The sequence below is a fragment of the Aspergillus viridinutans genome (assembly GCF_018404265.1).
Source record: "Aspergillus viridinutans IFM 47045 DNA, scaffold_1, whole genome shotgun sequence".
Lineage (NCBI taxonomy): Eukaryota > Fungi > Ascomycota > Eurotiomycetes > Eurotiales > Aspergillaceae > Aspergillus > Aspergillus viridinutans.
In genome coordinates, this window is record NW_025091217.1 from 2,144,611 (window position 1) to 2,170,827 (window position 26,217).

The following is a 26,217-nucleotide window of genomic DNA, read 5'->3' on the forward strand; positions in this document are numbered from 1 at the left end:
TTCAGGGATGTGGCTAGGTAAAGAAGGTCCTCTGGTGCATGTTGCATGCTGTTGCGCCAACGTCATGATGAAGTTCTTCGATAGTTTGAACCATAACGAAGGTGTGTGGTCAATGCGGCATTCAGCGGCTCATACTAAGTGATATAGCGAGAAAACGTGAAGTGCTCTCCGCAGCCGCGGCTGCAGGAATATCTGTCGCGTTCGGTGCGCCCATTGGAGGTGTTTTATTCAGTCTCGAGGTATGCCTCTCAGATATATATCCCTACCGTCGCCTCATCTAACGAAGGATAGCAATTGTCGTATTACTTTCCCGATAAAACCATGTGGCAGAGTTTTGTCTGTGCAATGGTTGCTGCTGTAACTCTTCAAGCGCTTAACCCTTTTCGAACAGGAAATATTGTGCTCTACGAAGTTAAGTATACACGTGGATGGCATCGCTTCGAAATGATCCCTTTCATCCTCCTGGGTATCCTTGGTGGTCTGTATGGGGCATTTCTGATCCGCTTGAACATGAAAGTCGCGAAATGGCGACGATCCCGAACTTGGTCTCGCCCAATATTAGAAGTTACGGTCATTGCTCTTCTATCTGCTCTGATCAACTTTCCGAATATCTTCATGAGAGCCCAGAATTCTGAGCTTGTCCACTCACTGTTTGCCGAATGTGGCACGGGATCCGATGATTTGTTCGGTCTTTGCAAGACTGGTGCTGCATCTGCTGGTACAATAACCCTTTTGCTTATGGCCGCACTTCTTGGCTTCTTCCTTGCCTCGTTTACGTTTGGGTTGGACATACCTGCCGGTATTATTCTTCCTTCCGTTGCCATTGGTGCCTTGTACGGCCGCGCATTTGGAACGATGTTTATGATGTGGCAAAATGCCTATCCAAATTTTTTCTTCTTCAACAGCTGCGAGCCAGATGTTCCTTGTGTGACACCGGGAATATACGCAATCGTTGGAGCGGCTTCGGCTCTAGGTGGCGCCACGCGGATGACGGTATCAATTGTTGTGATCATGTTCGAGCTCACAGGTGCCTTGACATATGTCATACCTATCATGATTGCGGTTATGTTGTCCAAATGGTGCGGCGATATCTTCGGCAAACGTGGTATCTACGAGTCTTGGATCCATCTCAAGGAATATCCCTTCCTTGACCATCGTGACGACACCACTTCCCCCGATTTACCTGCTCATAGAGTCATGACAAAGGTCGAGGACGTCACGGTCATCGTTGCCAATGGACATACTATTGATAGCCTCCGCAACCTTCTCATGGCCACCTCATATCGCGGATTCCCTGTCGTTACCGATTCTTCGAAGCCTCTTCTTCTGGGCTATATCTCACGCAACGAACTATCTTATGCATTGAAATATTCCTCATCTGATGCGGATCGCGACTTGCCGGGCTCGACGCAGGTTTTCTTCGCCCATCAGCCGTTTGCAGACCCTACTGAAACCCTCGATCTTCGGCCCTGGATGGATCAAACGCCAATTACACTTAACAGTGGGACGACTTTCTTGATAGTACGACGCATGTTTCAGAGATTGGGCCTCCGCTATGTCCTCTTTGCAAACAAGGGCGTCCTTCAAGGCCTACTCACTAAGAAGGACATTTGGTCTATCATTGACGGTGCAGAATCCCGCAGGGATAAAGGCCTAGACACTGGTTCATTAAGACAAAGAAATACGGCCGAGGAGGTAGGTCTTCTTGAAAGTGATGACGGAACTAGTTTTGCCAGTTCCCTGGATAGACGTCCTTCAATTTGATCTTTGCGGAATGGACGTGGCCTTAGCGAAATATATACCCTTGTAGAGGAGGTTTTGGATATCTGCTTTGTTTTGGAATGTGACGCATCTATTGATTGCTTGGTCACTCAATTTCTTCAATAGACCTTCAGTAGAAACATCTTCATCTTTGTGACCTTGTGATACCTAGTCTTGTCTTGGGGGAGCCGCTGGCAATGCTGCTTATATTAGAGAGGTATTGCAGATCCAATGGCGATCACCCCATATTTTCTGCCGGCAGAACAAGTCTACCGCCTAGAACCAAAGATCCTTGCTGGGGTTCAGCTATCTCTTATCGGAGTCTGATCACTTTTCGAGGCAGCCACACTAGTTGAGCTTTCTACAATTCCAGAACCGCAACCATGATGGCGGATCCCTTTGAGGTTCGTATGCGCTTCACTGCGCAGCTACAACATCTTAATGCCTCTGTGACCTCGTCACAGAAGGCAGCGCATTATGCGCTGAAATACCGCGACATGGATGAGGATCTCCATTCTTGTATTTTGGAACAACTTGAAAGGGTATGTCTTTGCTGTCGTGCAGGAAACTACTCTTACTTCTGACACAATTCTATGTAGAACAACATGAATAATCGAGCCAACATCATGTACTTCATCGAGCAATTCTGCGAAATGGCCACCAAGGAAAACCACACACCCTATGTCCGGATGATGCAAAGGGATATTCTCCGCGTCGTTGATGCCGTCGTACCACCGGATGGATCAGGAGCTGCAAACATTAAGCACGTCCGGCGTGTTCTCAACGGTCTCCAGAGTAAAGATATTCTCTCAGCCGAAACGATAGCTGAGATCGACGCCGGGCTCAAGGAACGGGAGGCCCAGGCGGCACATCTCGACTTGGATGTTGAGGAGGAGGTCGATAATGCTGCGAAAGCGAAAGGCGGAACCCCGCGAGGCTCCAGGCCGAGTGGGATGCGCGTGGACAAGAGACAGATCGAGCAACGGATTGAAGAAGACCGCGAACGGAATAAAAGGCTGCGCGAGAGTATGTGGACAGTCAGTGGGGATGATGGTGACGAACATGGCAAGTTCTGGGATGAAGTCAGTGATATAGGTGAGGATGACTTCCTGGGGGCGCAGGAGGAGCTCATGGAGCGCAATCAAATGATTGCTGCCCAATGATGAGAAGAATCTTAGAGCTGGGGCTGCATCTAACCGGTTCGGAAAAAGGTGTTATGGAATTTCGCAGCTATATATCCTGGGTTTGATGCTTATATTTACAGGCGGAGTTGGTTGTATGTAAAAGATACCTGTTCAAGTGCATTTTGAGTCCTTCCTAAACTTCAGAGAGTTAAAGCAAACTGTATTACTGCCTAATATCGATGCCGGTTTTCCCAAATCTTGTTCAGATCTGTTGCACGACTTCATGTCACTTCCTCTGGTAGTGTCAGTGAGTGGGAAACCCAGATAATGGGATTCTTGGCACTTACAGTCCTGCCTTCGGATCAAAGTTGCGCCGATAGATTTTATCAGTTGAATTTCTTCAAGAACCTTATCTGCTCGTCGCTGAGCGCAAAATTAACGTCTCACAATTTTTAATTGTTCAGAATTCATAGTGGGATCGATTGATTCTCTATGTTTTCTCACATTGTTACAGCAGCGAAAGGTCTATTTGCACGGCAAGAAGTCGACGAAGCCGAACTCGATAGCAGCAATACAATCTCGACAACATCAACAAGTCCAATTGGCCGCGAAGCAAAAATGGTGACGGCAACGAGAAGGAGGAATTTTGAGACATCGTCGACAGCTTCTGGGGATAGCAAAAGCGTCTCGGTCTCCGCAAATGGGAAGCGCAAGCCCGAATCTACAAGCGCTGCAAAGCCCGAATCACAGCACAACAAACGGAGAAAGAGAAGCAGTCTACAGGCAGCTGAAGAGCCGGAGAGGGAATTGTCGACTGAGACGTCTAGCGCCATGATCGAGTCAGCGTCGAAACGAGAAGAGGCACAGGCGCCTGCCTCTAAGACGAAACACTTCAGGTTCGACAGCGAAGAGCCTGAACTGCCGGTGGAGATGGAGACAGAGGTGCCAGAGCCTCAGCAGAAGGATCAGGACAATGAAGACAGCAGTGACGATGACGAAGCTCCCGAAGCGATTGACAATTCAGCTCAGATGGCCAAGATCAGACTGGAAGCCAAAAAGCAAGAACGAGCCAGACAGATGTTAGTATCTCCACTTAGAAAGTACTTCTATTTCTAACTCAAAAATCTACAGTGAGGAACAGCTGAGAAGGGAGAAGAGACAACAACTGGATGAACTCCGCAAACAGCAAGCGAAACAAAAGGAGGTGACCAAATTAGCAGCCGGTTCTGCTGATGACCAGCTTTCAGAAAGCACTGAGACCCTGCGAGGTAGTACCACACAAGATGCCCGCCGATCGGCCCTCCCAGCTCTTCTGCCGGATGAGATTCTTAATGCAGCTCCTGTCGCCAGACCTCCAACGCCCCCCTTGGAGGAGCTTAATGTTTCGCACAAGAAACCAAACAAGTTGAAATTTCTCGATGCTACGGAGAAACGCCCCAAGGATGTCAAGCTGGGTGATGTTACAATCCGTGTGCTGGACGAGAACCCGACTAAGAAGGCCAAGACAACCCTCCCGCCGAAAGCCTCAAAGATGGGACGAAACGCCAAGCAGAATTGGCTCAACAGAGCTCGCAGTACCGCCACTGTCAATGGTCTAAGAAGGACTGCAGGTGGCTCTTCGGGGTTTGTTCGCAGATAAGGGCTCCTAGTCTATCGGTTTCTGCGTATTTTTGAACCAGGCGACAAGGTGTTTATGGCGTCTTGATGCAGGTCGAGATCGGTTTGGAATAATGACTGGCATTTGCTCGTCATCATACATCATATATCAGCTATGGGCTATTGAGTGGCTTGCGCCGTTGGCGACAGGCGACGGAGCTAGAGCTGACTCCGGTGGAAGTCCGCAGTATTATTACTTTCGTTAAGCTCTATAAGGCTTAAGCATCGCCAGACCAGGGCGTTGAAACGCTTCGAAAGTTTAGCTGTACGATTGCTTGATAGTTGCCGTAAACATCCCGTTCAAAGTCACGGCTCCATCATTGTACAACATGAGAATGGGCTTTCATCTGTCCGGTTGATGCTGGAAAATAGCTTGATAGTTGATCATTTGGATACCCAAATAAAACTGTGTACAATGAAGCAGTAAATTCCGTTATGAACTACTATAGCAGTAATAAGCATATTAATTTTCCGATGTATATCTCCGTGGGCCAAAACTGGCTGATGGCAGCGTCTGGCGGGAGCACGTGCAGAGCTTCGAGCTTTCTGCGATCCGTCCGCTTTGGACTTTGGATTTTTGGCTTTCATCTCTGCGGTTAGCCCACAGAGCCTTTTCTCCCCTTCTATTTCTCTTTTCCAGACATTGATCTGTCTATTCATGACAGACGTCAGTTGATTGTTTTATTTAACGAAAAACAGGATGACTTCGGCAGCAGAGACAACCCCGTTACTCCCCCAATACCAACAGCAGCCAGCATCCTCCAATACGTCACAGCAACGAGGAAACCGTCCGCCGCGGACAGTGACATTCAACCCACTGGCCACGGTCAGTACATACCATGATGCTACTGCCGCTGTCGATCCCACTTTTAAGCCATTGAGTTCTGGTGCTTCTTCTGTTCCCAACGCTCCGTCCAATCAATCGAGACCGACCGGCCTTTCTGCCCTGAACAGCAAGCTCCGTCGCCGCAATAGCCATGGAGCTCCCTACAGCACGGCTGTGCCTTCGATGCCACCAGCACCCAAGGTCGGACCACAGCGAACGACCAAGAATGCGCAGAAACTAAAACTGCTTCCGGATCCTGTGACAGCTGCCGACGAGGACGTTGCGGACGACGAATTCCCGCGAGATGTGTATTCGCAGATCACGCGGATTAAAGAACCGACTGCCAGAAGCCACGCTGCCAGATTGGGGAAAGCAGACAGAGATCGACTTCCACGAGTAACGGCATACTGTACAGCCAATTCGTACAGACTAGAAGGCGTCATCAAGTTTCTCAAAGCACGGTCAAAGACCCGCGGAGCCAATCCGAAGCTGTATGACGAGTGCGTCTACTCCCCCTATGATTACTTATATGAGGATAAACAAAGAGCGCCGAGGAATTTGTCAGACAATGCGCTGGGGCTTCACCCTGTCTCGACGAGTCCCGATCGGCCATCTGGCGAGCGCAGGTATTCGGATAGTGCGGTCGAAGTTGACGATAATGCGAAGTCACGCAGAGAAGACCTCATTGACCTGCGAGATTCGCAAGAACAATCGCACCATGACGCTCATACGGAGAGCTCTGTGGCAGTACAGCGGACAGACGAGACGCCAGACTTTGATACTACCATCCACACCCCGGAGGTCTTCCTTTTTGATTACGGGACAGTTGTCATATGGGGCATGTCACCCGCGCAAGAATCACGATTCCTATCCGACGTTTCGAAATTTGCAAACTCAATTCTAAGCCCCGAAGATACACAGGTTGAGAACTTCAACTTCTACTATGCTCGCGAGTACCAGGCACGGATATACAACGACTTTATCTCGCTCCGTGATCCTCGAAACCATATGATCAAACTTGCCATCTCACATGCCTTGTCCCAATCCGTCAAAACATCCCTCTTCGAGGATCTCGTCTCGGAAACCATCTCGAATACCGCACCACTCCCGGCTCAAATCGCCCAAACCGGCAGTGTCAACTTGACGCGGCGACAAATCAACATGCAGATTGGAGAACTGTTCATCTTACGAATAAACATTCATTTACAAGGCTCCGTCCTCGACAGTCCGGAACTGATGTGGGCAGAGCCGCAGCTGGAGCCGGTCTACCAGGCTGTCCGAAGCTATCTCGAGATGGACCAACGAGTCGGTCTTCTCACAGAGCGACTGGACGTCATTGCGGATCTTCTGGCAGTCCTGAAGGATCAATTGACTCACCGCCACGGTGAGTATCTTGAATGGATCGGTAAGTCCCTTACTTTTAGCTGCCGTGTCGATTCCTGTTTGGCTCACCAAGGACAGTCATCATCTTGATCGCGGCGGAAATCCTAGTCGCAGCTATTAACATTGTGGTCGACTTGTACGCAGGAGTTGATTAGTCGCTCATCTTGTGTTCCTTCCTCGAAGTAATTCCTGATCTTTTAGCGGCGCTTCAGACGATTGGTCTTTCACTGATCTATACATTGTGCGCGACTCGTTATTCATTTTGCACTCAATCTACACAAGCTCACTGCATCAGTTGTGGCCCATATTTAGCATCGGAAGTCTTTGCGGATTTCGGGACTGGGACTGGAGTTGGTCATCTTCGCTTGGGGACCCTTGCATCCTTGTTTGCCTATACTGAGGCAACCATCTTTGTATGTACCACTAGACAGGCTGTTAATATTGAACATGTCCTCTGGGACATTCATGATGAAGCATCGTTTCCGTGAGATTTATTTGCTACCAAATCTGCACGCAAGGCGCTCGCTGCGGTAAGGGTGGGAGGAGTTCGAGAACGAGGCGCACTGTGTGGCCATGCGTGTCTATCCGCAAGTCCGACCACCTCCTTGTCTGATTTTCAAGTACATTGGAAAAAGGCATCAGTCACTGATCATAAGCGCCACAACGAGCGCCAACATCTCGTTATGAGGAAACCACGTAGAATAAGCCCTCCTCGACATGGGAATAGCTGCATATGAAACAGAACTGAAGAAAAGGAAGATTAAGCTAGAAGAGGCAAAAAGCGAGAAAATAAAGGGAAACAGAAAAAGCCTTCTCATCATCCCTGGCTCTCCTCTTTCGGCGCCTTGTCCACATCCATCGGTGTCGTCGAGAGCTCCTTTGCCCTATCTGCACCCCCAGACTCCGGAGCTTGACTGCCACGCTCACTAGTAGCATGACTGTTCTCTGCTTCGTGTATGGCGCCATTGCTGCCTGTGCGAATGCGAAACGTGGAGGTCATCTCCTCCTGTGTCGGGGCCGGCGCAAGTCGCGGCAAGCTCGCTGAGCCAGCAGTGGATCCTTCAAGCGGGGCGCTGGTCGACGGTTCATCATCCAGTCCTGCATCGCCAATATTGGACTTTCGAGACCGTTTCACCCGCAACGGGCGTTCTTGGGGCTGTCCATCTCATCTCGTCAGAACCCTGACACCGGAAAGCTCAAGCGGAACCCGAATCAGCCAAAACTCACCGTAGGAGGCTGCTCGTCCGAGCTCCCCTCCGTTTCATCCTCCACATACGCAGCCCCATTACTACCACTACTAGCCGCCAGGCCCGCGCCGGCGCCCACCGCCCCGGGAAACCCATTCAGAGCGCCGGCGTTGCTCATCACGGCGGCCGCGCGGGCGCGCAGCTCGGGGGTAACGCCCGCCTGGGCCTCCTCGGCCATGCCGGTGACCTTGGCCAGGCGCTCGAGCAGGATACAGGACTCCAGACGCATTTTCTGGATGTATTGCCATCCGCGCTTGTTGCGCATGCGCATCATCTCGTTCTCGGCCTCGATCTCGTTTAAGCGTTTTTTCAGGGCGATGCATTTGCGTTTGTAGGCGCCTTCGACGCTGGGAGGGTTGGAGGAGGGTAGTGATGAGGAGGGCTTGGTGGATGTGTCCATTGTGATAGTTTCTTTCGTAGTCTCGCTGACAGTCGGTTTTTATCCGCGTGAGGTTGAGAGAGAAAATTAGAGGCTGGCCGAGGTACGAGAACGGAGGATGAAGGTTGTGGAAGTTGATCAGAGTTTATAATGAGGTGTTGAAGATGAATACTCCGAATGGCTATTGTCAATGGTTGATTCGCGCTATTGTTGACGTTGGAAGGGTCGAAGCTGTAGGAAGAAAGAGAAGCCGATCTTATTGTCTTGAGATGCGAAAGTGATGATTCGATCCCTTTCACGAAGATTGGGTGGATGTCAGCAACGGGCACGTGGGCTGTCGCTCAGTCAATGCTTTCTCTGCAAAAAGAAAAAGACTATATTATATAAAATCAAAGTGAGAAATGAAATTGAAGACTTTTTTGTGCCAATGCCAGACATCGCCGTCGAGGACGCTGCTCCGACAATGGAGGATTCGCGGCTATTATTCTGCCGGGTGGTTATCAAGGGCGGTCAATCTACTTGGGAGAAGCAGCAGAAGAATGATTTCTAGTCCTTCATCTAGAGTGTATCTAACTACATATGCGATAACGCCAAACAACCCGTCATAAGAGCTCCTAAACACCTTAATGACCACCAGTGGTCGGGAGTCCCAGGAACACCTTGAAAGAATCATAACTGTTTCCGACGACATCAGCGAACAGACACAATCAGGACAATATCAACAGCACGACTTACATTAGCCATTGGAAGCCGGTCAATGTACCAAGCATCACGATCCGAACTGGCAGGCCGTTCCACAGGCCCGAGAATCCGATCTTGCCGTAAATTCGCGATACGGCCGCCATTGCCGGCTCGCCAGCTGCAAGCCCATTAGCAGGACGACAAAAGGCTGTCCGAGAATGCCACACTCACCATTGCGATCGGCATTCAGCTTGCTAACCATGACATCGGCAGGATGACTGACGATAGCGCAGAAGATACCGGCAATATAGCCTCCCAGGAAACTAACGCCCGTCTGCTGCAGCGAGTTGAAGGTCTCCTTGGGCCTCCCCAGCGTCCGGTAGATCATGTTCACACTCTCCTCAAAGGTAGCAAACTTGGTCATGGTGTAGGGGATCTGCCGCGCCCAGAGCGGATACAGCCCCTTGTACAGCCCTCCGAACCCTTCCTTGGCCACGACCTTGCTCCAGCCCTCGCTCAGGTTGTGCGCATACGGCGGCAGAGTCGTCTGCATGCGCACCTTGATCGCTTCGAACGGGCAGAGGGCCATGTCGGCGAAGAATTCGGCTGATGCGCTGGCGCCTAGGAATACCACCGTGCGGTTCATGTTGGGGAACAAGCGGTCCCCGTACAGGTACTTGAAGTACTCATAAAGACCGTATTTGCCTGCCCCCTGGAACGAGTATCCGATGAAGGTGGGCGACCAGCCGAAAAACACACCGCGTAGGCCTTCCTTGGAGAAGATCTGGCGCCATGCGGAGAGATTGGACGTGTAGATGCTGGGGTCCACCTGACGACGGCATTTGACCAGGTCGAGGGGTGTCACTGCTGTATGCGTAGGTCCTGATCGAATATATTATCAGCGGGAGAATTCCAGCAAGAATATTCTTCGTATATACTACCACTTACCACAAGCTTCAAAGGTGAAAACCACTACGTCAGCATATCCTTCAGCACAATGTAGCATGAATGCAACACTTACCAACAATTCCACCCAGAGTACAGCTCAGAAAGTATTTCGCTGAATTAGGCTCAATCTTCCCGAATGGAAGCTGCCTCTCTTTCGAGGCCATTATGTGGTGTGGAGTTCTCTACGGAGTATATAATGGAAGACGCAGAGGATCAGAAAATAGCAATGCACTTTTGAATAACAATGAACAAAAAGAAGATGTACACAAAAGCAATGCCAAAAGTGTCTACAAGAAAGCAACCCGGCTAGAGAAAAGCACACAGTCTATCTATACTCCAGAACCGATGTCGTCAGAGGACGGAGACCCAGTTCCTAACCAGACCCAAGATCTCCAACCGCGATCCGAAAGCCACTTGCATTTCTCAATCAGGATATACATATAACTGAATCAGCCAGTGGGATGTTATTCTTAATCCTGAGTTCTCCGCTTTTCCGATAATAATGTGATGATAAGGGCAATGCGAGCGGCTAACCGGCATGGCATGTTGCTTGTCCATGACACAGTGATGCGGCATAGCATTCGTGCACCTACTTATGGAAACCTACTGGGCTATCGTTTTTCGTGTCTCGAGTTGCTAATGCATATATCTATTAGTATCTGCTTCTAGCTACCAGTGATTCTGAAGGAAAGTCGTAAATGTTCTATGTTCTTCGAGGTGCAGCGTTGAGACGGCTTCAGGAACATCCATATCAATGACGTCATTATGGCCGTTTACTGCTACTCGGTACATCTGTACCTCTCTAGTACCAGTGGTAAGCGATGGATATTATCCTTGGAAATTATTTATATATAGTGAGATAAGAATCATATACAAGAGTAACCTATATACAACTTGATAAACGACTACGTACTGCAGTGAATCGCACCAATCGCCGGCAACTAGTACAGTGGTACTGTAGTACAGCAATGGCCGTCATGCTTATACCACAGTTGCTTCACGGACGATAGTGTCACCTTGGGCGGTATGAGCTAAATAATCAACCTGCCCTTCCCCAGCTAGTATCAACGCCAGTTTGATACCTAATGTAGACCCTACCCGGGCCAGAACGGTTCGGACCTGGTGGCTCTGTTCTGGCGTTGCCAGGCCACACGACGAGATATACCACAAGGGCCATACCATGCTGTACCCCTGGAAAGCACGAATGTGCAACTTCCCCTCCGAAGAGGTCGGGATCGGATTGCCCATCGCATCCACATGGCCAAAGGCAAAGGGGATGCTCCGGCACACATCCGTGATCATTTCCTGGATCGACTCTAGAATCATCGGTTCCTCTTGAAGAAGCTCACTATAGACTGTGCATTCGCTAACTACTGATGTAAGGATGTCGCGGAGCCGGAGTATGACTTTGAGTAGGATGATGCGAATAGCACGGTAGTAGCTCCATATCGCTGCGATCGATATCTGCTGATAGGTCATCAAAGACTCGTGTGTCTGCGAGTAGACGATAAGGGGAAGCCAGGTATCGGGCAGACCCTGACTCCACGCTGCCAGCTCCAAATCCACCGTTTTGGCGTCTTCCATGCACGAGACGAGCCTGCACACATCTTCCGCTCCTGCCGAGGCCTGCAAGGACGAACTCTCGAGGAATATCTGGCTAACTTTCGATGCGAGAAGCATCAGCCGGTGGACGGGATCCGCACTGTCCAAGAGTCCAGCAATCCAGTCAGTCTTGAATCGAGGCTTGTCGCCCAAGGCCAAGAACTCGGTATGCTTCGTGCCTGTCAGTTCTCACCCGCAGATACCCAGACACTGAGACAAAGACATACCGTATGCGTATAGGCAAAGTTGAACAGATCTCGGCCCTGCGCGTGGCCGAACTGACTCATGCCCCTCAGTTTCATCAGGATCTCCAACCCCACTGTATGTGAACTCGCAAGTCCATTGCGCTCTCCAGTAATATCTTCAAATATGGAAAGCAGAACCACCGACGCAAACGTCTCGTCCCGCAGTGCTTGCGTCCGCGATTCCAGCGCCTGCCGCAGCCGCTGCAGAGCCATACCATACAGATACCGCGCCTTGACAATCAACGAGGGCTCCCCGATCTCATTGCTAAGCGTGACAAGAGCCGTTGCATCCACCGCCAGCCGCAGCGACGACGACGATGCCGAGCACTCCTTCTCCCCAGCGCCCCGGCACAGAGCGTACAGCGACGGCAAGAATCCCAGGTGACTGATACACTCGCCCGTCTCATCCGAGCAAGTGTACTGGTCGAAGAAGAAGCAAACCGACCGCTCTTCCCAGCTCGAGTCGGCCATCTGACGAACCGACACTGGAGAAAGCTTCCATTCTGAGACTTCAACCGCACGCGGCGTTGTAGCTTGGGTCTTGCCTGCGCCGGCAGAAGACGACTTGTCAGACCGGTTTTTCTTCACCATACGCTGCACTTTCTGCGTCTCGTCCCTGAAAATGGTATCGGGCCGATAACCCGGACATGGCCGTCCATAGACGACGCAATTCCGGCACTCTGGCAGCGCCTCATCGCACTTCGATATCATTAGCTCATGATGGATAGATAGGAAACAAGATGATTTTGACTTACCCGCACTTTTCGTTTAAGGCAAAGATAGCAACCTGTGCTCGGTCTTCCTCCATATACCATATTTACATCACTCGTAAGTTACGCATGCGACAGAATGCCTTGAATAGATTAGAGATGATGAGGTGCGACTCTTTATTGTAGTTGTGGCTTCAAATCCAAGATGCAGATGTACTGAATTCGTCTGCCTGCCGCCTGGACATGATTGATAGTGTGACCAGTAAGGTGACGGTTGTCGGTAGGTTCCTTGTATCCACGTTGCTTTCCGAACCTACGGCAAGAGATGAAAACAATAAGATATCAAGACACGATCTTGATAGGGATCCCCCTGCTTTGTTTCATGGATAATCGTGGAAGACTGGACAGGGGCTGTTGTCAGCTGACAGGGACATGGATGGAATCGTGTTGTATTAGTCATTGCCTCGGATAACTGCCCATCCCATTCACGCATAAAGACAGATGAACCCCTGATCAAAAGCATTACGGATTAATCAGTATGTCTCAGCCCGTAGCCAATTTTCCTCTATTTACGAAAAAGACAGCCAGCTGTGCGGCGGATCAAATGAGAGGAACTGCGCTTGGTTCTATAATGCCTCTTGATATGCAAGTATATATGCCGGAAGCAGTAACAACATGACAGCGAAGACCGTGACCATGAGACCACTTCTTGTCACAGGATCGAAGCCCAATTCCTAGATGCCAAATACATCGCCTCCCGAGGTGGGTATCATCGAACCGGCGAGGAAAAAAATAAACCATGTCGAAGGTACTGCATCAAAACCCGCTGACTCCCATTCGAAACTCCGCAAAATCAAGGTAGTATGGATGACAAGGATAGAAACGAAAATAGAGTCCAACACCCAGTACCTATGCAAAAGGTTTGATGACAAAAAGTTATCTGATCTCGAGATTGTGGCCTGCACCCTAGCCGGTAAAGCGTGACAGACGGCTGTCGACGACCGGTGAGATTAGACTTAAATTGCACTTTGTCCAATGCAATTCGCAATGGATCAAGTAGTGCGCGGAATAGAAGTCACGGAATGGGGGTGACTTGAAGGTGTGATGAACTTATTGAGCCTCGAATAGTACGGCAGGAGAATAATCACGAAGCAGGGGCATCCGGCATGAGGTGGTCGTCATCGTTATTGTTCAAGGGTATGGTCGGAGGTGGATCTGAAAAGAGCGTTCGGTGTCGAGCTGAACGAGACGGAAAATTCAAGGAGAGGTCATCTTGACTGCTTTGTTGGCGTGGACGTAATCCGGGTGTGCTCGCGGTACTTTCAACAACAGCACCGTCATCATCTTCTTCTGGAGGGGAGAACGTCCAGACCTATGAAATTGTATCAAATCAGATATGTATACTGAGGTTCTAGTTGGGCTACTCACCTCCATAACAGTCCGACCCGACCGATTAGCCAGGATCACTGCCTTTTCGTCTTCAAATGCAACTCTCCAAACAGACTCTGCAGGCGTGGACAACTCTCTGAGGAGTTGGCCTGTTTGTAAGCTCCACACCTTGACGCGACCATCGCTACCACCGCTGACAATACGCGAACTATCGAACTGAAGACTAGTCACGCTATTGTCATGAGCTGCCAGACGATGGATAGGTGCCATCTTCGTCAATGACCAAACGCGCACTGATCCATCAGATCCGCCGGTAACCAGAGTGTCGCCTCGCATCTGCAATTGCCCGACAAGGGATGTATGTCCCTGAAGGATAGCATGGCACTGGCCAGAGTGCGGATCCCAGATTCGGACACTGGTGTCCAGACTGCCGGTAGCGATTCGCCTGCCGTCAAAGGCAATCGCATAGATTTGACTGAAATGGCCCGACAGCGTTCGTTGACACCGTCCTTCCGATATGCTCCAAATCCGGGCGGTAGTATCGTAGCTCCCTGAAACAATAATATCTCCGTGGATGGCCAGACACCGAACGCTTGCCTGATGCCCGACCAGAACATTGCGACAGGTGCCTGTTGTCAAATCCCAGATGCGCAGCGTCGTATCTCTTGATCCAGAGATCGCTGTATTTTTATCAGACATCTTCAAGCAACGCACAGTCGATGTGTGGCCACGTAAAAGGTAAATGCCCGCCCTGGCGGCACTGTTAGCCATTTCCTCTCAGCGAGCTAAGCTGAGATGTTCCCAGCGTCATCAAGGTACCACTTACCCGGTAGCCATGTTCCAGACTCTGACCTCGCGGTCGCAACCGCCGCTCACCAGAATGTCGTCCCACGGTACCATGGCCCAGACACCCATGACATGACCTTGTAATGTTTTCTGATTATTCCCGTTGGTATCGTATACATGAATTTTGGCGTTGTCCAGCGCAAGCACGATATATTTCGAGGTAAGATGCAAGCTCGTGACGACACCTTGATCTGGCGTGATGTGCCGTTGGGTGCAACGGCCCCCTTTGTTCCAAGCCGACTCCACCATGTACTTTTGCTTGAAATGAGATCTGTATGACAAGGGTCGAGTCCGTCGCTTCCGTGAGGCTAAAGAGAGCCAGTCTCCAGAGCCAGAGCGAGGTAGATCGAAGGGATTATCTGCAGGATGTAAACCCGAGATTTTTCTCTGCAGCCCGTTCAGGGAGCGTGTGCTTGAAACCGAAGGCAGGTGAAAGGGGTCAATGAAATCTCCCGACGGTCTCCGGTAAGCGTAAGCATGCTTCTCGCAGAGGTTCTTCCAGGTAATATCATCGCTCAGGAGATCACGCCAACGTCTTGAAACTTGAGAGGCTCTCGCCAAGGTTTTCGGGTCGTCGATGAATGAGAGAACCTAGTGCAACGAAGGGAGCTTACAGTCAGTTCTGTCCGTGAAAGTTGAGCGATCGTCAACGGAAAGCTTACCCTCAAGCATAGTTCGGTTGGGAAGACCTGAAAAGGATCTTTCCTTAACCGTGGAGTGACATAACTCGATACAAAGCTGAGAAGCTGACTATCGCACAGACCGAGTACGCCCTCCAAAAATCTCTGCTTCTTCGCGCTGGACAAAGAAGTAAAATGTATCCTGGCATTCAAAAGAAAGGCATCATCTTCCTCGTCTGAGGACTGCCATGTTGGAGGTCTCTGGTGAGGGGTCGGGCTAGGGGCCGGAGTTGGAGGTGACGCAGGTGCGGAGGGTAATAGACTCGGAGGAATAGGAGTGACGGTCTTGTTGGAGGACAGAGATCTCGAGTGGGAGGCTGAATTCCGTGCGGCAGATGATCTGGAATGTGCAGTCTCCAACTGCTCAGAAACAATACGCGGAGTCATCCCGTCGTCCAGCCGTTCCATGAATGACGCCCGACGAGTGTATTCGCGAACTGCCGTGGAGAGTATGACGGTTACAACATGCACTTGTGTCGACGGCAAACGATGATTATCGATAGGGACTCGCAAAAGACATTTGAGGATCGACTTCGATCATAGAGAACGTATCGCTTCTCTTGAGAGGGAGCAAAACAAATATTGTAAGAAAGAGAGGTGGTGAGAGGTCAAAGGAGGACTGATATTGAGGAGGAAAGAGAAAGTGAGATGATGACAAACGGATAGACTCCGATGCGAGAGCGCTAGAGGAAGCGCTCTGACGAAAGAAGGAAATAGGGGGGAAAAGGAAGAAAACAGAAAAGAAATGGGAGTATTTTATTTTATTTTCCTTTAGAAAGCGAAGTTGGGAAAATTACTCGAGGAGGAAAACGGGAGAAGGTCAGTTACAGCCAGCAACAGCGGCTACTTTGACGCCATTTCAGATGCCTGAAAAAGAAGGCCGAATGTATATCAAAAAGGCAAGCAAGTGATCTTAAGCCTGACGAGAGAAGAGACAGAAAGGTAGTGTCCGGAGTCTGGAGTCTGGATCATGCGGCGGATGTCTTGCCGGGTCAGGTGCGGGCCCTAGGAATAGCATAATCCATAGTCAATTACCTTAGAGGCATAGGTACTCGGTATCTAGGCCACTCTCGTCTAGACTTGGGAGAAAGAAGTACTTTGTAGATAGTCCTCCGCAGATTTTGATATGGCACATGTAAAGCTAGGTCTCTCAGCTTTGGGAAAGGAACATCCGCCCAAGTCTGCAGTGAGTGACAGTAGTAGGCGATCAAAATCAACCAATTTTCATCTGCTTTCAAATGATATGATGTTGTACAGAGGTAGATATATGACTTCTGATGATCATCTTGTCTCCACAGTTGACGATAAGAGGATACCTGGTTCCACAAGGCGAAAAAAATACTGGTAATGACAAACTTTGGGAATCTCAAGGACGCAATCCACAGTGAGCAAGAAATCATATAGATATGTACATCTGAGTTATCTTTCCTTCACAGACTCCTCGTCACTAGTAGACTTCTTAGTATGCTGGTGAAGAGCAGAATGCAGAGGTATAATAACCCCTCGTGTTGGCACAGTGGCACAGGCGAACCCCCAAGCTCGCAAGTCTGTCGTCAAAGGAGGCAAAGAAACTTGCAGAATCAGCCGTACTTCAGCCACCACATGCCTGTCTACATCTGCTCTAAATGACTAATGTGCTCATGGACTGTCGGATGGCTCTATTAATGTCGTATCTTATCAGACGCTTCGGATCTGCAACATCCTGGGCCGCAACACAATCGGCACTCCAAATATTTATCTCATCCATGGACTCTCTGGCCGTTCAAATTCCCAGATTTGGTGATATGGTTGTCCCGAGTCCCTGGGTTGGCAAACAACAGAATATCTTCAACCATGGAACAAAATTCTCCCAGGTATCATCCGCATGACAAATGGTTTCATCATTAATTTGAAGGCGCCGAACACAAGGCTATACTATACAGCAGTTGAACCGGCACGAACACACAAACAACAGTCGCATATAGCATTTAGAATAATACAATAAGCCAGAGCAGAGCGACAGCTCTTCCAGTAGAATGAGGTACCGGTATAGCACAAAACAGGGGAACGGTTTAAAAAAAAAAAAGAACGCTATAGCTCCTGAGAAACAGATGGATTCTTCGTTCGAACGCGCAAAGTCTATAGTATTCAAGATCGCCATGAATTCATTCTTCTAGGCTCACCGAGGAGCCCCAAGTCTGAAACCAGACTGGAGCCGGGTTTCTAGCCAAATTAGATCAGAGACATAAGGGATTAGAGGGCAAGAGGTTTTAAAGCGGAATCGCGTTAGTGAGCATGACCGAGTTGCAAAAACAGCGGCAGTATCATGCCGATGACAGAAGCGACCAGATCGCGCATGGACTTGTCGGATTCAATAGGGATGTCTCTGGAATCGCCATATCCATTCATTGGTAGTTCGCGCAACTCCAAGTTCGGGCCGTTCTCCTGCATTGTATGCATGGCAACGTAACTAAAGACGGTTAGTCACCATTGTCTCCTGCAGTCACTGAGACCAGAGGATAACCTACAGAAAAGTTCCAGCAGAGAATAACAACAACATTCCAGTCCTCCACAAAGTGGCTGCCTCGTCACCGCTAGAGCCCGAGCCCACGATCCGCATGAAAAGAAATGTTGCCAGTGCGCCAAAGGGAGCCGCCAGGCTGAAGACCACCAGATGCGCTCTCGCGGTCCGACTCGACACGCCCTGCTTGAGCAGCACCGATGTAAGACCAAAAGACGCGGGAGCTTTGTGCACCATAATAGCCAGGAAGATGATAAAACTCAACCCGGTATCGGAGGTAGATGCACCCAGAGCGATGCCGTCAGCTGCCGCATGGATGACGAGACCGGTGGTTGTCGCAAAGCTATGACTTCGACTAGAGGTACTGCCGGCGTCCAACAAACCTCCTTCTCTGGAGGGGAAAGGGTTGCGTCGCAATCCGGATCCCAGATTGTCCAGAGAAATGTGGTAGGGCGGTCTTTGTTGCTTTGAAGGCGTTGCGAAATCGGGTAGTTTATCGATGAGGTACATCAGGATAAAACCGCTGATCAGGGCAACTCCAATCCAAGCATGTGAAGAGTTCTCTTCTTTATCTCCATTATGTTCATCCTTATTCGACCCACCCTCCTCCTCTCGCTGCCGCAATTCAGGTTGGTCGTCGCGGGTAACGTGCACTGTCCGTATGAGTGGAAGTGTGGGTGCCAAGGTAGATGTCTCCGGTGAAGACATGGCCGGGGGATGTGTAGAATCTGCTTCCTTGTTCGAGTTGGAGAAATCGACCGCCGGAAATGATCGGTGTTGCCATTCTACGGCCGTTATTGAACGAGTGCTGAGACCTTTTCGATCATTATGCGAGTTCGCACTGTAAAGAGTTTCCACACCCTCCGGAATAATAACAATCAAAGATGTCCCAACCAAAACTCCCATTCCAAGGGAAGAAATTAATCGCAACTGCGAGGGGGAAAGGGTGAAAGCGAGCGGTAATGAGCCGACAACGAAGGATCTACATCAAGACGAGGCGGCCATTAGTTTTCTATTCTTCCCTGAAGATGAACGAAATATGATCTCAATGCTCACGTAATTGCCATCACAATGCTCAAAGCGAGCAAAGTGAAGAGTCCCTCCATGGTCGACCTTTCGTCCCAAGAGCTTTTGTCTCCGCCTTATAGGACCTCAAACATGATGTCAGTTGCGCGATTGGTCGAATAGCTTCCGCTGGTTGGGTGTCAGTAGGCAGTGAGGCTATGACAGGGCCCTGACAGAAGTGTTCAATTGAGAATATGAATGAGTCCGATTGAGGAGTAGATAGTCTATACAGAATTCGCACCGTTTGGGATATGAAGGAGACACCGCAGACGGACGACTAAACGTGGCGTGGCCAAGCAGATTGCGATCCGCCGCAAAGGGAACAGTCACAGAATGTCGGCAGGACCCACAAAGCGGAAGAGGAATGTTTCAGGAACAAGGAGACATCGAGGTATAGCAGTGATAGTCAAAGGGTCAATATCAGAAATTTTTCAAGTTTGTGACTAAATATTAGGTGAGCTGGTACATGTTGCTTCTATCAATTCTTGATGCACGACAATGAATATATGTTCGCCAACCAGCTGGTTGATTCTTTGTTCCTCAATCCTAGATCGACATCTAGCTTTGCACGTGCTGACACCGAAGCCTAAGGATCCAAGGCTTCACAAAAAAAGTGTATCCAAGCTTGTCTTGCGAGCTTCTTCAGGTACGAATCTTCAATACCCCTATATCGCAGAACAAGTAACGAGGCTATCCAATAGAGGTTGAATAGCATGAGGGTAGCAGACGTGATCAAGCTCTGATCAGCAAGAATTGGTCATACTGAGCAGTCTACTAAGCATTTAGTGAGAAGAAGTCTGAAAGTACTCAGCACGGCCCATAATCATACTTTCTGCGTCTTCATATTCCTGCTAATCCTATGATGAGGGTAATGAGCTCGTTTAATCTTATTAAATGCATTTATTAGGTGTAACATGGCCTCGGTCTCATCTCCATGCATGGGAGCTGTCAAGTCAGGGTTGGGATCAAAAAGCCCTGTACCACTTCATTATCGCCAACAGATCAAGCACATTGAAGAGAAGACATGTAGAGCGGAGAAGGCGAGGACATTTAGCATTCAGTTCTGCTTTCCTTCAATTCATCGGGCAGTTAGTTTGCCGGTTTGGCTCAAGTGGGCGTCTTTTGATATCACTGGACTCAGGTCTTGCGGGTTTCAAGTTAATGCTGTGCTCTTGAATCGTGGGCAACAATGTAAGCTTCGGCACAGATAATAGCTGTGCAACACCACTACTACCGTTGCTAGCAAGGCCCGCCAGTAGCGTTATAGCCGTGTAGTAGTTGTTCGATCTTCTCACCATCGCCGGCGGCATGGAGCATGTGTGCAATGGCACAGTGAACTGAACTTTGTAGAAAGAAGCAATATTGCCGTTTGCATCGTAGATGATCGATCTGATGATTTGTTGTAAGAGAAGGGGGCCATCTCGCACAGAGCGTTCGTATAAGCTCCTGAGCTTCTCAAAAGCTTCAAATTGAAGCGTCCACCGGGGTGTCATAGTGACAATTTCACTCCCCGGGGGAAAACCTCGACAGCTTTTTGCAAAACGACGGAATGGCTTCCACGATATTGAGACCAAGACCTGCAGACGGTAATTGGCTTCTTGCAAGGTCGACATAGCCCATCTGTCCATGGGGCTCCCGGAGCAGCCAATGAAACGCACACTCGATTTCGTGGCCGTCAGAAGACAGACGAAGAGGTTTAAAGGCACAATACCCATCGACCCAGTCCTCGTGTAAATAATTACAGAGGCAAATGATGACTCGACCATCACCGGTCCTTGACCATTCACTGCAGATCGGTACTCCCCGGCCTGCCAAAAGATTGAATGACCTGTAGAATTCGTCCTGATATTGCGCCTCCATGGGCCTATATTTTTCTGCAGTTGACATTTTCCTACCTTGAACAGTAGGCTATCCGTGGGTTGTGGGGATTGGGAAAGCTCCCATGTGTCCACTGGAGAACATGGTTATGGTTAAAGAACAGAGACAACAATTTCCACATGTCAGGTATAGATCGTGGGGTGTCAGTTTGTTCAAGCGCCAGGCTGAACCGTCCAAATTGCCTGTGAAGAGATTGTGATAGCATCATGACATTTGGTCGGTGATCTGAAGACAGAAACATCCGATATATTGCGCAAGTAGTAATCTCATGTGGTCATAATCTGGAGTGTTGAAGGGGCCGATTTCTTTCATCTTTGGAGACTATTACCAGAGGTGTTTCCTTCAAGGTATTTGACATACAATGCATCATATGATGGGTAGGTAAGACATTCGGTGCCGATCTTAGAAGACTAGAAATTATCTAATGACATAGGGTATTAGTACGCAGCCGACAATGTTGAATGAAAGATAAACCAACCCAGGTAGTTGTTTAGGGGCACTGTGTGTCCCTTGCGCCTATCCTTGAGTATCCGAGTGACCATCTCAGCACTTTCTTGCATGTAGATTCGCAACCTTCCTGGATGCTTCTTCTCCGGATATGAGCCTTGATTTCCACGATTATGAATGTTCCTTCACCCCCATTGGTTCCGTACATATAGCCACTGCATGGATCTCCATGCTGTGAAGTCAACCTTGAATGCGAGACGTCATATACCCCAATCATGGTCTGAGTTAGGGATTTCCATAGCTACCGCGTTGAGAAATGCCATCAGCGCCTGATGGACATATTGCTCGTTGCTGGTTCGTCATCTGGACTTATCTTGTCTTCTGTTTAAGGCTGCTCATCCTGTTGCAGACAGTATGCCTTGCCATTTCAAACAACCCATTTACCTCCTAGAGATAGTCCTTCTGCTGATTAGTCCTCCCCTACCTCTGCTAGGAATTCCCCACCCCTCATCTGCACCACCTGTTTGAATGTCTGCCCCTCCTGCTCAGCCGCTGGTGTTAACTGCAAGTCAGTTGTCCCCTGTTAATGCTCGTAATAGAAGTCGAGCCTGGAATGAATGCTGTGGAAATAGCGAGAAATATTTTCCCAAACAGCCATTTTCTGCTGTTTCTCATATTCGGCTTTGTTCGAACACGCAGTCCTCAAAGAATGGACGCATTTCGTTAGAGTCACAATATGTGCCCCTTCCAAGTCTGCAATCACTTCATCGAGAGTGTACTCATCGTCTTTGTTAACATTGTATTCGCCAGATACGACGCATTTATTACCGTCTCTTCTGGATGCATCATCTCGAAGCTGCTAGTCAACGACATGGATTAAGAATTCGGATTGTGGGCACTTCGCCTCGGCCCGTTAAGCCTATTATTGGTCTTGGCCCAGACCTCTGCCCGTGTGTAGACGAGGAGCTCTGTTCACCATGTCTGCTTGGTGTATAGAGAGTGCAGTCAGTGTCATAGTAGATGAAGTATATGAAGTATATGAAGGTTAAGAAATGGTCGACGTTGATGGTAAACCATCATCTCGCCAGCTCCCCCTCTAGTGTCAGGCTGGCTCGTCTGCAGGCCTCCTGGGGTCGAAGTTGTCTGGCCGGGAGCTGCAGGCTCGCCACAGCCCCCGTTACCGCCACGTCCGGCTTAATTTTCGACATCTTCGGCGTTGGGCCTCGGGGCTTCGGCCTACTGCAGGCGCATCCCGGCCATTTGAGGATTGCCAGCGCCCCGTCCCAGAGCCACTTCAAGACTTTCTCCAGCCTAGTTGTCATTAGCCGCAAGACCTCCGTCAAAGACCGTAAGGATTGATCGCTTACCATTTGAGGCCCTTGGGAGGCTCCCACTTGAGCACATGACGCTGCCAACCCCTGACAAAGGGTCTGAGTCGTTGCTCACCAAGGAGGGGGCAATGTGGGGGAATGGCGGCTACCAAAGTGAGCGTCAGGCCGCGTAAAAGGCGACTCCTAGTGGAGTAGGTGAGGGAGAGATTAGGGGATGATTCCTCAGTCAGCTCCCCACGCGTCATTGACTCATCATGATACTGGGAAGACACACTCTAGGGAGACTTCAATCCCAATCCGTGGTGAAGGAGTAAGCTCGGCCGTCTTGTCCCCAGCCACCTTCATGGGTGTCAGGAGGCCTGTGATGATGCTTGAATGTCTCCGTACTACCGCCGGGTTGTCATTGGCCTGGAGCTGTTCTCTCTGATTCTGTAAACACTTGAATCGAGTGAGGAAGCGATCATTTGTGTTTAGTCCATTGTGGTCAGCCGCAAGGTCTCCAAGCCCGTCAATCTCCTGCCCAACGTCCTCACGCTTGTCTAGGGAAAAGGTGTTCTCAAGCTCGCGCAAGCGAGCTGCGCCATCTGCAGTCGATTCGTCTCCGTAACAGGAGATAGATGTAGTACGGATTCCCTCGACAAATGCATGCTGGGCAGCAACCCATGCGACATAACCGTCGTCTCCTGGAAGGAGACGGAGCAGGCGCTGCCCGTGGTAATAATGCCGTTCCTCTTCGGCTAGCCAAGCTCAGAGCGAGCAGAACTCTCTATAGGTATCCATTTCCTTTTTTCGAATCCTCAATTAACCATTATGATATCGGAGCGGAAACTTTGCATGACCTACCTCGATGACCTTCTTGGCTTTTCATCATTCGCCCAATGGAAGGTAGCCCTTCAGCGTGGCCTGAACTGCGGCTGGCATCTCTGTGAAATTGACGGTATCTACTTCTGATGTCCTCGCAGTCATATCATAGTCGCTTGGGTCCGAACTGGACGTCCTGATTCTTTCGTCAGCCATCCTTTATCAGAACCCAATACCGCTGGACGGTCCAGACAATGTAGTCCTTGTCTAGGGATTATATATCACAGTTAGGGTGGTTTAACCTTTTGACAGTTATCGGAGATGTGGAAGATGTGGAGAGATCTGCGGCGCTGGAGCGGATCGAGTTGCAGGCTTGCAACTCAGCATAGAAAGTGAATAATGCAAGATTCTCAGGGCCTTGCTCTTGGATGATGGTCTGGTCTGGTGTCGAAGACATTCACAATCATGTTCTCCCTGCGAGATGAAGAGCAGGGAAATTCACATGCCAGCTGTGCCCACCCTGATCAAGGCAATTTACTCTGCTTTTGTCGCTGCCATGTTTAGATTGAAATTTACTGGTTTATATTTAGTATGGTGAATGAAAGAGTTCACCTGATTTCCAAAGAACTAAGACAAAGGATCAAGTCTTCTATGTGGTTTGAATAATTGACGACTGAGCATAGCATATGAGTAGATCGACAGACCGAGAAGAGTCAGAGAAGATTAATCGACACAATTAAGAAAGAATTATTGTCCCAGTTAGCTTGGCATGGGATAAAGGCATACATATGGCTGCTCGGTGCAACGTGGAGTATCGTGTAGAATAGCTTGCTAACACGAGTATCGCAGGACGCACCGCACCTTCAAGGCGCAATGATTCTACCTTGTGCCTCACTTGGTCAAAGTCGATGACGGCTTCCGATCCATTCAATTCGGTGTCAACCTTGTGAGATTAGTGCTGTTGGAGGGCAGGCAAGGTGGACAGCCTTCTGCAATTGCTGATTACTCCTGGTACTGGCTGTATTATCCCTCTTCATACAGGGGTCGGACGTTGACCTAATAGTAAACAACTTAGCCATGAGAATGCCAACAGTGGCTGAGGTCCCGCAATTCGATGAACCGGTCAGTATGTTCCAGCTTGACTGATCCTTTGTGGGCCCTGGCAAAGGGGGAATGGGTTGCGTCGACGCGGCACTGCGAAACTCGAATCAGAGTGACCGTCCTTTTATCAAAGGCCACGGTGACTAGTCGCCTATTGCGGGGGTTGGGGTCATCGCGAATCAGGGTTCCAGCGGGGGCGACATCATGCGGCAGGGAAGCCCACACTTCAGTATAGCTACTATCTCCATAAGACGGAGTGGTGTGGAGGGACCTGTCAATGTCTGTTGTCTCAGTCTTCTATCGAACCCGTTCCATCGAAGCGACGGACATGGGGCACCAATGCAAGTTTAGTCACAGATAGGAGCTGCGAGACATTGGTACTACCGTTGCTAGAGAGGCCACCAGTCGCATCATAGTCCCGTAGGGCTCGGGCGATCTTCGCACCCTCGCCGGTGGCATGGAGTATGTTCGCAACTGCACAGTGAACCTGAACTAAAATAGGTGAAGGCAATGGGAAGCGTCCATCGTGGACTGTCATGCTGATAGTTCCACTCGCTGGCAGCTCAGCTCGATGGGCTGTTGCAAAACCACGGAACGTCTTGACACGAAATTGATTTATGCTGTCTGTTTTCTGTTCGAGTGCAAGACTGAATCGTCGAAATTGCGTGTGGAGAGGTAGGGAGAGAGTCATCACGTTTACCATGGAGTTAATGTTCTGGTAATAGAAGTTCAGCCGGGAACGAACGCTTGGGAAATAACGAAAGATGTTCGTCCAAACAGCTATTATTTGCTGTTTCTCATATTCATTTTTGAACTTGGATAGAGCAAAAGGCACAATATATGCAATTTCTAGGTCAGCAGTAATTTCTTCGGGATATAACTCCTCTGATAGAACATCGTAATGGCCCGATACAACGCATTTATTGCCATCTCTGCGAAGCGCATCCTCTTGGAGCTGTTGGGCACGCGTCATCGACTCGTGCTCGTCTGTCATGCTGGCAAGACGTTCTTCAATGCCCAACCGCGGTATCTCCACCTTCTTGGTACCGGCAACCATCATCGGCTTGAGAAGGCCTGAAACGATACTCTGGGCAAGCTGGTGCAACTTATTGCCCGCCCCAGCCTGAATGATATCCTCGGCAAGGTTAACTCTGCCGTCTGATGGAAGGTACCTGAACGTTTCCCGAAGGAGCTTCACGGTCTCGTCGTCCGCATCCAGGGGCACGTAGCTGTTCAGTGTGGCGCGTACTTCCCCGGGCATCTCCACGGAGAGGGTGACATCTGTTGTCGGGTCACTTGAATCAGAGTAGCTTGTACCCTGACTGGGCTGCATACTTCGGTAATGGGCCATGTTTTGGTTGCGAATCGAATAGGTAGTTATTATCAAAATTCAATAACGCTAGACTGAAAAGATGTCTGGACGGTGTACTCCATAGTCTAGGGGTTATATATTAGAGTTATGGTGATATAGATAAATTTTGACAGTTATCGGAGCTGGAGAAGGCGTGGAGAGATCCGCGGCACTGGAGCGGATCCAGTTGCAGCTCGGCGTAGAACGAGATTGCTCTTGGAGGACGATGGCAGATAGATTCGAGTGAGGTTGTATGATACAATGGT

The 26,217-nt window shown here is 49.6% G+C and overlaps 11 protein-coding genes across 11 annotated transcripts; 4 read left to right on the plus strand and 7 right to left on the minus strand.

Moving 5' to 3' along the window:
* Positions 1-67: 67 nt before the first annotated feature.
* Positions 68-1,764, plus strand: Aspvir_000630 (chloride channel protein; the record flags this gene model as incomplete). The annotated part of the gene is made up of 3 exons (XM_043265765.1): positions 68-101; positions 148-239; positions 292-1,764. 3 exons carry the CDS (start codon positions 68-70, stop codon positions 1,762-1,764), a joined length of 1,599 nt encoding a protein of 532 aa, XP_043121700.1.
* A 380-nt stretch (positions 1,765-2,144) lies between these two features.
* Aspvir_000631 (CTD kinase subunit gamma) lies at positions 2,145-2,924 on the plus strand (the record flags this gene model as incomplete). Its single annotated transcript, XM_043265766.1, has 2 exons — positions 2,145-2,303; positions 2,361-2,924. The coding sequence occupies 2 exons, from the start codon at positions 2,145-2,147 to the stop codon at positions 2,922-2,924; spliced, it is 723 nt and encodes a 240-aa protein (XP_043121701.1).
* A 453-nt stretch (positions 2,925-3,377) lies between these two features.
* On the plus strand, positions 3,378-4,524 carry Aspvir_000632 (uncharacterized protein; the record flags this gene model as incomplete). The annotated part of the gene is made up of 2 exons (XM_043265767.1): positions 3,378-3,964; positions 4,017-4,524. 2 exons carry the CDS (start codon positions 3,378-3,380, stop codon positions 4,522-4,524), a joined length of 1,095 nt encoding a protein of 364 aa, XP_043121702.1.
* A 717-nt stretch (positions 4,525-5,241) lies between these two features.
* On the plus strand, positions 5,242-6,905 carry Aspvir_000633 (YagE family protein; the record flags this gene model as incomplete). Its single annotated transcript, XM_043265768.1, has 2 exons — positions 5,242-6,772; positions 6,829-6,905. The coding sequence occupies 2 exons, from the start codon at positions 5,242-5,244 to the stop codon at positions 6,903-6,905; spliced, it is 1,608 nt and encodes a 535-aa protein (XP_043121703.1).
* Positions 6,906-7,567: 662 nt separating this feature from the next.
* On the minus strand, positions 7,568-8,397 carry Aspvir_000634 (uncharacterized protein; the record flags this gene model as incomplete). The annotated part of the gene is made up of 2 exons (XM_043265769.1): positions 7,568-7,906; positions 7,978-8,397. 2 exons carry the CDS (start codon positions 8,395-8,397, stop codon positions 7,568-7,570), a joined length of 759 nt encoding a protein of 252 aa, XP_043121704.1.
* A 602-nt stretch (positions 8,398-8,999) lies between these two features.
* Aspvir_000635 (putative mitochondrial phosphate transporter Pic2) lies at positions 9,000-10,169 on the minus strand (the record flags this gene model as incomplete). The annotated part of the gene is made up of 4 exons (XM_043265770.1): positions 9,000-9,051; positions 9,112-9,235; positions 9,289-9,939; positions 10,079-10,169. The coding sequence occupies 4 exons, from the start codon at positions 10,167-10,169 to the stop codon at positions 9,000-9,002; spliced, it is 918 nt and encodes a 305-aa protein (XP_043121705.1).
* An 817-nt stretch (positions 10,170-10,986) lies between these two features.
* Positions 10,987-12,660, minus strand: Aspvir_000636 (putative C6 transcription factor; the record flags this gene model as incomplete). Its single annotated transcript, XM_043265771.1, has 3 exons — positions 10,987-11,778; positions 11,835-12,468; positions 12,608-12,660. 3 exons carry the CDS (start codon positions 12,658-12,660, stop codon positions 10,987-10,989), a joined length of 1,479 nt encoding a protein of 492 aa, XP_043121706.1.
* A 1,046-nt stretch (positions 12,661-13,706) lies between these two features.
* Aspvir_000637 (F-box/WD repeat-containing protein) lies at positions 13,707-15,864 on the minus strand (the record flags this gene model as incomplete). Its single annotated transcript, XM_043265772.1, has 4 exons — positions 13,707-13,934; positions 13,991-14,702; positions 14,778-15,388; positions 15,460-15,864. 4 exons carry the CDS (start codon positions 15,862-15,864, stop codon positions 13,707-13,709), a joined length of 1,956 nt encoding a protein of 651 aa, XP_043121707.1.
* Positions 15,865-17,742: 1,878 nt separating this feature from the next.
* Positions 17,743-19,083, minus strand: Aspvir_000638 (Mn(2+) transporter ATX2; the record flags this gene model as incomplete). The annotated part of the gene is made up of 3 exons (XM_043265773.1): positions 17,743-17,926; positions 17,985-18,959; positions 19,034-19,083. The coding sequence occupies 3 exons, from the start codon at positions 19,081-19,083 to the stop codon at positions 17,743-17,745; spliced, it is 1,209 nt and encodes a 402-aa protein (XP_043121708.1).
* Positions 19,084-22,443: 3,360 nt separating this feature from the next.
* On the minus strand, positions 22,444-23,956 carry Aspvir_000639 (uncharacterized protein; the record flags this gene model as incomplete). The annotated part of the gene is made up of 4 exons (XM_043265774.1): positions 22,444-22,678; positions 22,735-22,785; positions 22,973-23,435; positions 23,785-23,956. 4 exons carry the CDS (start codon positions 23,954-23,956, stop codon positions 22,444-22,446), a joined length of 921 nt encoding a protein of 306 aa, XP_043121709.1.
* Positions 23,957-24,889: 933 nt separating this feature from the next.
* Aspvir_000640 (HNH endonuclease signature motif containing protein) lies at positions 24,890-25,951 on the minus strand (the record flags this gene model as incomplete). The annotated part of the gene is made up of 1 exon (XM_043265775.1): positions 24,890-25,951. The coding sequence occupies one exon, from the start codon at positions 25,949-25,951 to the stop codon at positions 24,890-24,892; it is 1,062 nt and encodes a 353-aa protein (XP_043121710.1).
* Between the last annotated feature and the right edge of the window lie 266 nt (positions 25,952-26,217).